The sequence below is a fragment of the Rana temporaria genome, chromosome 8, assembly GCF_905171775.1.
Source record: "Rana temporaria chromosome 8, aRanTem1.1, whole genome shotgun sequence".
Taxonomy (NCBI): Eukaryota; Metazoa; Chordata; class Amphibia; order Anura; family Ranidae; genus Rana; species Rana temporaria.
The window spans coordinates 11,472,784-11,483,249 of record NC_053496.1 but is presented as its reverse complement, the minus strand read 5'-3'; the positions used below and the strand labels follow the sequence as shown (position 1 = coordinate 11,483,249).

Sequence of the window (10,466 nt, the reverse complement as noted above, 5' to 3'; positions counted from 1 at the left end):
AAAAAGATTTTCTTCGTTTCTGTTATAACATTTTGAAAATATTTTTTTTCCTCCTTTTCTGACGGGCACTGATGAGGCTGCACAAATAGGCACTGTTGATGGGCATTGATGAGGCTGCATTAATGGGCACTGATGAGGCTGCACTGATGGGCACTGATGAGGCTGCACTGATGGACACTGAGAGGCTGCACTGAATGGCATTGGCGAGGCTGCACTGATGGACACTGATAGGCTGCATTGATGAGGCTGCAGTGATAGGCATTGATGAGGCTGCAGTGATAGGCACTGATTATACTGCAGTGATGGGCACTGATGAGGCTACAGTGATGGGCACTGATAAGACTGCACTGATTGGTACTAATGAGACTGCACTGATTGGTACTAATGAGACTGCACTGATGGGTACTGATTGGCACTGACAAAGCTGCACGGATGAGGCTGAACCGATGGGCGCTGATGAGACTGCACTGATTGGCACTTATGAGGCTGCACTGATGAGCATTTATGAGGCTGCACTGATGAGGCTGCACCAATGGGCACTGATAAGCTGCCTTGATCATTTGCAGTGATTGGCACTGATGAGGCTGCACTGATGGGCACTGATAAGGCAGCACTTGATAACCTGCACTGATTGGCACTGATGGGGCTGCACTGGTAATCAGTGCCCTGATTATCAGTGCAAACAGTGTGCAGATAGTCTTGCCAGTTCTAGGCGCTAACACAGACACAGCGCGTGAGGAAAGAACTGCCGATAACCAGAAAGTCTGTTTACATGTGAAAAGCTGTGATTGGCCCGTGATCTGTGAACGGGTCACAGACAGAGCGTGCCCGATGCGCAGGGGGAGAGGTTCTGGGAGGACATCTATGGACACCCTCCCAGAACGATAGTCCCTTTTGGCTATAGCGTGGTACTGGAGTGGTTAAGCAAATCATTTTTGTTGATGTGAATCTGTATAAAGTGTCCTACCTGGAGATCCTGCCAGTAACTGCACTTCCTGTTGCAGACCTGAAAAATTAAGGCTTGCAGGCTGACAATGCTGCTGCTAACTATCATGGGAGTGAAGTCCATACTGCCGCAGAGAGAACCCCATGATTGGAGGAGAGCCTGGTCACATGATTGGATCCTCCATCAGGCTAACTGAAGTGTTGTGCTTTATAAATGTGCGTTGTTGCTTTGAGCACTCACATGCATGGGCGTCCGCTCCATAGGGCAAGGGGGGTCGTTTGCCCCCCCCCCCCCCCCTGGAATCGCCAGGGAGATCCTGGAGCAGGGCCGAACTGGTCCTGGGGCTGCTTTAAGCGGCAACTGCAGCGCTCCCCTCCTTTTGTTCTCCGGCGCTCGTATCGTATGTCATGGAGCTGGGTCTGTGTGCAAGGTCCCGCCCCCCTAGTTCCGCTAGCGGTCAAAGAAAGGGTAAAATGCGAATGTGTATCGCTGCTGCCGAAGCACGCCCCTCCCTAAAAAAAATTCAGCGGCGGCCCATGCTCACATGGCTGTTGTGATCCCATACCGCCACTTATAAATGGACCTGGAAATGTCATTCAGTTCGGGGTTACACCTACTCTACATGGTGCCCAAGACTAACCAATAGGCCACAAGGGAAACCTATGGAAATATTTTGTGTTGATGTCTTTATGTAGATATTTGGTTTTAGTTCTTCTTGTTACTTTAGTAGATTCTAGAACAGTGGCATCGCTAGGCGGGTGCAGGGGGTGCGGTCTGCACCCGGGTGACACCCGCTAGAGGGGTGACACCATTCCGACTCTCCAGAGGGTGAGGAAAGCACTGACATTCAGCTGCACCGGCCGGAACATCTACAATGCCGCAGCCACGTGCCCTGGTCTGTGTCCTTCTTCCTCCTCCTACTTCCCTGCCGCTGAGCCTGTCACAAGTGGCATCACTATCTCCGCTGGCTGCAAACTTCTCTCTCCTCTCCAGCTGCCACTACAGTTTACCTAGCCGCCCACCCTGCCCTGGCAACGAGCTGGTGCTGTAACGGCCAGGAGGTATGTCAGCTTGCGTTGAGGAGATGACCGCCGCCGGCCCGAACCAGGGGTGAGGTGTGTGGGGGGGGGGGTCTGCAGGGGGGGTGACTATGTTGATGGAGGGGGTGACTATGCTGATGGAGGGGGTCTGCACTAGGGTGACCACATTTCCAAACTACCATTCAGGGACACCCTCCCTTCCCAAAAATCAGCTTGTGGTGTAACGAATCACAGCACAGGGATTGGACACAAGAGGTGGGATTTATGATTTCTCCAATGAATCATGAATGAATGTGCCCGGGACAGACCTACAAAATGACCTGCAATCCAGGCAATGCCGATCCTGACCTCCCTGGGGCCCTATGCTAAGCAAAATTATATGTTACATTAAAGTTGAGAAGCGGGGGGGGGGGGGGGGGGGGGGGCGGGGGGTTCCCTATGGGATTGCAGACGTTAGCGGATGATGAATCCGCTAACGTCCGCAACCATCCCAGTCCGCAAACATACGCTTTTGCGGACGGAAGAAAACCCTATTTTTCTTCCGTCTGGCGGAACGGATCTGATGAATACAGACACACGGTCCGTATTCATCCGATTCCCCATAGGGGAGAGCGGAGGAGAGACAGGGCGGTCTCTGCACTGTGTGCGGGGACCGCCCTGTCCGCCGACAGCTCAGCGGAGATCCCCGCTGAGCCGACAGACACACACGGATCGGATCAATTACGGATCTGCTCCGTGTGAAAGAGGCCTAAAGTTAGAAGAAGGCAGCACCCCCCTTCTTACCTCTTCTCCCATGCAGCCAGCAAGTTGAGAAGCGGGGTGGGGGGCCAAAAATGACTTCTCACTCACCAGGCGGGGCCTCTAGCAATTTGGGACATGTGGTCACCCTAGTCTGATGGAGGGGGTCTGCACTGGAGGGTGACTATGCTGATGGAGGGGGTCTGCACTGGGGGGGTGACTATGCAGATGGAGCATGTCTGTACTTAATGGGGGGGTTATACTGAGGAAAGGGGTGTGTACTTAGGGGGGGTCTGTACATAGGGGGGGAGGGTCTGTATTTAATGGAGGGGGGTCTGTACTGAAGGGAGGCTATAGTTGGCAAGGAGGGGTGACACCAATTTTTTCCGCACCGGGTGACACCACCCCCTAGTGATGCCACTGTTCTAGAATCTCCTTTCTTCTTGTCCTGCACTTTAGGGTTCGGTCAGCGCATCACGCATCTACTGAATCACCTTCCCGCCCTCCAGCGATCAGATCCTTGTGTCTGGTGACAGCGAAATGCCTGAGACTGACCTTCATGGAAAGTGCCTCTTAGACACATGGCAGACCACATAGGAGGCCATGCAGGTGGTGGGCGAGGAATGAGACACATGGCAGACCATAGAGGAGGCCACATAGGAAGCCATGCAGGTGGTGGGCGAGGAATGAGACACATGGCAGACCATAGAGGAGGCCACATAGGAGGCCATGCAGGTGGTGGGCGAGGAATGAGACACATGGCAGACCATGGAGGAGGCCACATAGGAGGCCATGCAGGTGGTGGGCAAGGAATGAGACACATGGCAGACCATAGAGGAGGCCACATAGGAAGCCATGCAGGTGGTGGGCGAGGAATGAGACACATGGCAGACCATAGAGGAGGCCACATAGGAGGCCATGCAGGTGGTGGGCGAGGAATGAGACACATAGCAGACCATAGAGGAGGCCACATAGGAGGCCATGCAGGTGGTGGGCGAGGAATGAGACACAAGGCAGACCATAGAGGAGGCCACATAGGAGGCCATGCAGGTGGTGGGCGAGGAATGAGACACATGGCAGACCATAGAGAAGGCCACATAGGAGGCCATGCAGGTGGTGGGCAAGGAATGAGACACATGGCAGACCATAGCGGAGGCCACATAGGAGGCCATGCAGGTGGTGGGCGAGGAATGAGACACATGGCAGACCATAGAGGAGGCCACATAGGAGGCCATGCAGGTGGTGGGCGAGGAATGAGACACATGGCAGACCATAGAGAAGGGCCACATAGGAGGCCATGCAGGTGGTGGGCGAGGAATGAGACACATGGCAGACCATAGACGAGGCCACATAGGAGGCCATGCAGGTGGTGGGCAAGGAATGAGACACATGGCAGACCATAGAGGAGGCCATGCAGGTGGTGGGCAAGGAATGAGACACATGGCAGACCATAGACAAGGCCACATAGGAGGCCATGCAGGTGGTGGGCGAGGAATGAGACACATGGCAGACCATAGAGGAGGCCACATAGGAGGCCATGCAGGTGGTGGGCAAGGAAAGAGACACATGGCAGACCATAGACAAGGCCACATAGGAGGCCATGCAGGTGGTGGGCGAGGAATGAGACACATGGCAGACCATAGAGGAGGCCACATAGGAGGCCATGCAGGTGGTGGGCAAGGAATGAGACACATGGCAGACCATAGAGGAGGCCATGCAGGTGGTGGGCAAGGAATGAGACACATGGCAGACCATAGAGGAGGCCACATAGGAGGCCATGCAGGTGGTGGGCGAGGAAAGAGACACATGGCAGACCATAGAGGAGGCCACATAGGAGGCCATGCAGGTGGTGGGCAAGGAATGAGACACATGGCAGACCATAGAGGAGGCCATGCAGGTGGTGGGCAAGGAATGAGACACATGGCAGACCATAGAGGAGGCCACATAGGAGGCCATGCAGGTGGTGGGCGAGGAATGAGACACATGGCAGACCACAGAGGAGGCCATGCAGGTGGTGGGCAAGGAATGAGACACATGGCAGACCATAGAGGAGGCCACATAGGAGGCCATGCAGGTGGTGGGCGAGGAATGAGACACATGGCAGACCATAGAGGAGGCCACATAGGAGGCCATGCAGGTGGTGGGCGAGGAATGAGACACATGGCAGACCACAGAGGAGGCCATGCAGGTGGTGGGCAAGGAATGAGACACATGGCAGACCATAGAGGAGGCCACATAGGAGGCCATGCAGGTGGTGGGCGAGGAATGAGACACAAGGCAGACCATAGAGGAGGCCACATAGGAGGCCATGCAGGTGGTGGGCGAGGAATGAGACACATGGCAGACCATAGAGGAGGCCACATAGGAGGCCATGCAGGTGGTGGGCGAGGAATGAGACACATGGCAGACCATAGAGGAGGCCACATAGGAGGCCATGCAGGTGGTGGGCAAGGAATGAGACACATGGCAGACCATAGAGGAGGCCATGCAGGTGGTGGGCAAGGAATGAGACACATGGCAGACCATAGAGGAGGCCACATAGGAGGCCATGCAGGTGGTGGGCAAGGAATGAGACACATGGCAGACCATAGAGGAGGCCACATAGGAGGCCATGCAGGTGGTGGGCGAGGAATGAGACACATGGCAGACCATAGAGGAGGCCACATAGGAGGCCATGCAGGTGGTGGGCGAGGAATGAGACACATGGCAGACCATAGAGGAGGCCACATAGGAGGCCATGCAGGTGGTGGGCGAGGAATGAGACACATGGCAGACCATAGAGGAGGCCACATAGGAGGCCATGCAGGTGGTGGGCGAGGAATGAGACACATGGCAGACCATGGAGGAGGCCACATAGGAGGCCATGCAGGTGGTGGGCAAGGAATGAGACACATGGCAGACCATAGAGGAGGCCACATAGGAAGCCATGCAGGTGGTGGGCGAGGAATGAGACACATGGCAGACCATAGAGGAGGCCACATAGGAGGCCATGCAGGTGGTGGGCGAGGAATGAGACACATGGCAGACCATAGAGGAGGCCACATAGGAGGCCATGCAGGTGGTGGGCGAGGAATGAGACACAAGGCAGACCATAGAGGAGGCCACATAGGAGGCCATGCAGGTGGTGGGCGAGGAATGAGACACATGGCAGACCATAGAGAAGGCCACATAGGAGGCCATGCAGGTGGTGGGCAAGGAATGAGACACATGGCAGACCATAGCGGAGGCCACATAGGAGGCCATGCAGGTGGTGGGCGAGGAATGAGACACATGGCAGACCATAGAGGAGGCCACATAGGAGGCCATGCAGGTGGTGGGCGAGGAATGAGACACATGGCAGACCATAGAGAAGGGCCACATAGGAGGCCATGCAGGTGGTGGGCGAGGAATGAGACACATGGCAGACCATAGAGGAGGCCATGCAGGTGGTGGGCAAGGAATGAGACACATGGCAGACCATAGAGGAGGCCACATAGGAGGCCATGCAGGTGGTGGGCGAGGAATGAGACACATGGCAGACCACAGAGGAGGCCATGCAGGTGGTGGGCAAGGAATGAGACACATGGCAGACCATAGAGGAGGCCACATAGGAGGCCATGCAGGTGGTGGGCGAGGAATGAGACACATGGCAGACCATAGAGGAGGCCACATAGGAGGCCATGCAGGTGGTGGGCGAGGAATGAGACACATGGCAGACCACAGAGGAGGCCATGCAGGTGGTGGGCAAGGAATGAGACACATGGCAGACCATAGAGGAGGCCACATAGGAGGCCATGCAGGTGGTGGGCGAGGAATGAGACACAAGGCAGACCATAGAGGAGGCCACATAGGAGGCCATGCAGGTGGTGGGCGAGGAATGAGACACATGGCAGACCATAGAGGAGGCCACATAGGAGGCCATGCAGGTGGTGGGCGAGGAATGAGACACATGGCAGACCATAGAGGAGGCCACATAGGAGGCCATGCAGGTGGTGGGCAAGGAATGAGACACATGGCAGACCATAGAGGAGGCCATGCAGGTGGTGGGCAAGGAATGAGACACATGGCAGACCATAGAGGAGGCCACATAGGAGGCCATGCAGGTGGTGGGCAAGGAATGAGACACATGGCAGACCATAGAGGAGGCCACATAGGAGGCCATGCAGGTGGTGGGCGAGGAATGAGACACATGGCAGACCATAGAGGAGGCCACATAGGAGGCCATGCAGGTGGTGGGCGAGGAATGAGACACATGGCAGACCATAGAGGAGGCCACATAGGAGGCCATGCAGGTGGTGGGCGAGGAATGAGACACATGGCAGACCATAGAGGAGGCCACATAGGAGGCCATGCAGGTGGTGGGCGAGGAAAGAGACACATGGCAGACCATGGAGGAGGCCACATAGGAGGCCATGCAGGTGGTGGGCGAGGAAAGAGACACATGGCAGACCATGGAGGAGGCCACATAGGAGGCCATGCAGGTGGTGGGCGAGGAATGAGACACATGGCAGACCATAGAGGAGGCCACATAGGAGGCCATGCAGGTGGTGGGCAAGGAATGAGACACATGGCAGACCATTGAGGAGGCCACATAGGAGGCCATGCAGGTGGTGGGCGAGGAATGAGACACATGGCAGACCATAGAGGAGGCCATGCAGGTGGTGGGCAAGGAATGAGACACATGGCAGACCATAGAGGAGGCCACATAGGATGCCATGCAGGTGGTGGGCGAGGAATGAGACACATGGCAGACCATAGAGGAGGCCACATAGGAGGCCATGCAGGTGGTGGGCGAGGAATGAGACACATGGCAGACCATAGAGGAGGCCACATAGGAGGCCATGCAGGTGGTGGGCAAGGAATGAGACACATGGCAGACCATAGAGGAGGCCACATAGGAGGCCATGCAGGTGGTGGGCGAGGAATGAGACACATGGCAGACCATAGAGGAGGCCATGCAGGTGGTGGGCAAGGAATGAGACACATGGCAGACCATAGAGGAGGCCACATAGGATGCCATGCAGGTGGTGGGCGAGGAATGAGACACATGGCAGACCATAGAGGAGGCCACATAGGAGGCCATGCAGGTGGTGGGCGAGGAATGAGACACATGGCAGACCATAGAGGAGGCCACATAGGAGGCCATGCAGGTGGTGGGCAAGGAATGAGACACATGGCAGACCATAGAGGAGGCCACATAGGAGGCCATGCAGGTGGTGGGCGAGGAATGAGACACATGGCAGACAATAGAGGAGGCCACATAGGAGGCCATGCAGGTGGTGGGCGAGGAAAGAGACACATGGCAGACCATAGAGAAGGCCACACAGGAGGCCATGCAGGTGGTGGGCAAGGAAAGAGACACATGGCAGACCATGGAGGAGGCCACATAGGAGGCCATGCAGGTGGTGGGCGAGGAATGAGACACATGGCAGACCATAGAGGAGGCCACATAGGAGGCCATGCAGGTGGTGGGCAAGGAATGAGACACATGGCAGACCATAGACGAGGCCACATAGGAGGCCATGCAGGTGGTGGGCAAGGAATGAGACACATGGCAGACCATAGAGGAGGCCACATAGGAGGCCATGCAGGTGGTGGGCAAGGAATGAGACACATGGCAGACCATAGAGGAGGCCACATAGGAGGCCATGCAGGTGGTGGGCGAGGAATGAGACACATGGCAGACCATAGAGGAGGCCACATAGGAGGCCATGCAGGTGGTGGGCGAGGAAAGAGACACATGGCAGACCATAGAGAAGGCCACACAGGAGGCCATGCAGGTGGTGGGCAAGGAATGAGACACATGGCAGACCATGGAGGAGGCCACATAGGAGGCCATGCAGGTGGTGGGCGAGGAATGAGACACATGGCAGACCATGGAGGAGGCCACATAGGAGGCCATGCAGGTGGTGGGCGAGGAATGAGACACATGGCAGACCATAGAGGAGGCCACATAGGAGGCCATGCAGGTGGTGGGCGAGGAATGAGACACATGGCAGACCATAGAGGAGGCCACATAGGAGGCCATGCAGGTGGTGGGCGAGGAATGAGACACATGGCAGACCATAGAGGAGGCCACATAGGAGGCCATGCAGGTGGTGGGCGAGGAATGAGACACATGGCAGACCATAGAGGAGGCCACATAGGAGGCCATGCAGGTGTGGGCGAGGAAAGAGACACATGGCAGACCATAGAGGAGGCCACATAGGAGGCCATGCAGGTGGTGGGCGAGGAATGAGACACATGGCAGACCATAGAGGAGGCCATGCAGGTGGTGGGCAAGGAATGGGACACATGGCAGACCATAGAGGAGGCCACATAGGAGGCCATGCAGGTGGTGGGCGAGGAAAGAGACACATGGCAGACCATAGAGAAGGCCACACAGGAGGCCATGCAGGTGGTGGGCAAGGAAAGAGACACATGGCAGACCATGGAGGAGGCCACATAGGAGGCCATGCAGGTGGTGGGCGAGGAATGAGACACATGGCAGACCATAGAGGAGGCCACATAGGAGGCCATGCAGGTGGTGGGCAAGGAATGGCGGAGAACATTTTCTTTTGATCTTCCACTATTTCCAAAATAAAGTCGGCCTCTCCCGTGTGATCATCGATATCCCCCCCCCAGTGAAAGAAAACAAGGGAAGACTTGGAGGTCAATGTCGAGGAGCAGTAGGCATGCAGCAGGTGGTAGGGCCTGGGACACAGCTTTCCCGGGATTGGCCTTTGTGAAGTCTTTGCAGAGGGACCTTGACGGATGTGTCAGCAATTCCTCTTTGTGGTTGGGCCTCTCTGGAGTGCAATGTTTGGTCTAGTGTACCGCTGCACCTGTGCCTTTTCACCTCCCCCGATGTAAGCCAGGCCTTGTTGGCACATGAATGGGAAGCCGGCTGTCCACTACTTTGCAGCAGCCTGATCTGCACAGGCTTGAAATAACAAGCTTCCAAGTCTTCTCCCACCTTGTCTGAGATTCTTCTCCTTCCCCTTATCAAAACATCCCATGGGGACCTTTCGCTCTCAGAGCCCCTTTCACATTCTCTCTGCGGCTTTTTATCTTTCAGGAATCTTCAGAGCTTTAGAATTTCACTTCTCCGCCTCGCAACACTCTATTTTATGCTTTTCAGTGTTTATGCTGCCTAAAGAAAACATAATCCTATTGTGAAGGCATGCCCTATCATGGAGGAGCGACATTCAATCAGAGGGTGGAGGGATGAGCCAGAGAGTGTCTGGAGATAATAGAGAGTTCATTCCATGGTGAAACCCGTCCACACGGGCATTTATATGGGGTGTTATTTTATTATTATTATCTGCCAGTGGCGGCTGGTGCTCAAAATTCATGGGGGGGTCGCAAACAAACTGAAAAAAAAATGTCCATCAAGTGTCCATCAAACGCAGCTACTGTGCCCATCAATTGCAGCTACTGTGCCCATGAAACGTAGCCACTGTGCCATCAAACGCAGCTACTGTGCCCATCAATTGCAGCTACTGTGCCCATGAAACGTAGCCACTGTGCCATCAAACGCAGCCACTGTGCCCATCAAACGCAGCCACTGTACCATCAAACGCAGCCACTGTGCCCATCAAACGCAGCCTCTGTGCCATTAAACGAGGCCACCGTGCTCATCAATTGCAGCTACTGTGCCCATTAATTGCAGCTACTATGCCCATCAATTGCAGCTACTGTGCCCATCAATTGCAGCTACTGTGCCCATGAAACGTAGCCACTGTGCCATCAAACGCAGCCACAGTGCCCATCAATTGCAGCTA

The 10,466-nt window shown here is 55.6% G+C and overlaps 2 protein-coding genes across 2 annotated transcripts; both read left to right on the top strand.

The window, feature by feature from the left end:
• Positions 1-6,121: 6,121 nt before the first annotated feature.
• LOC120909844 (glycine-rich cell wall structural protein-like) lies at positions 6,122-7,285 on the top strand. Its single transcript, XM_040321572.1, has one exon. The coding sequence runs from the start codon at positions 6,122-6,124 to the stop codon at positions 7,283-7,285; it is 1,164 nt and encodes a 387-aa protein (XP_040177506.1).
• A 39-nt stretch (positions 7,286-7,324) lies between these two features.
• LOC120909843 (glycine-rich cell wall structural protein-like) lies at positions 7,325-8,911 on the top strand. Its single transcript, XM_040321571.1, has one exon. The coding sequence runs from the start codon at positions 7,325-7,327 to the stop codon at positions 8,909-8,911; it is 1,587 nt and encodes a 528-aa protein (XP_040177505.1).
• The last annotated feature ends 1,555 nt before the right edge of the window (positions 8,912-10,466 follow it).

Coding starts and splice junctions, on each gene's coding strand:
- LOC120909844 (XM_040321572.1), top strand. CDS start 6,122: ATGGCAGACCATAGAGGAGGCCATGCAGGTGGTGGGCAAGGAATGAGA.
- LOC120909843 (XM_040321571.1), top strand. CDS start 7,325: ATGAGACACATGGCAGACCATAGAGGAGGCCATGCAGGTGGTGGGCAA.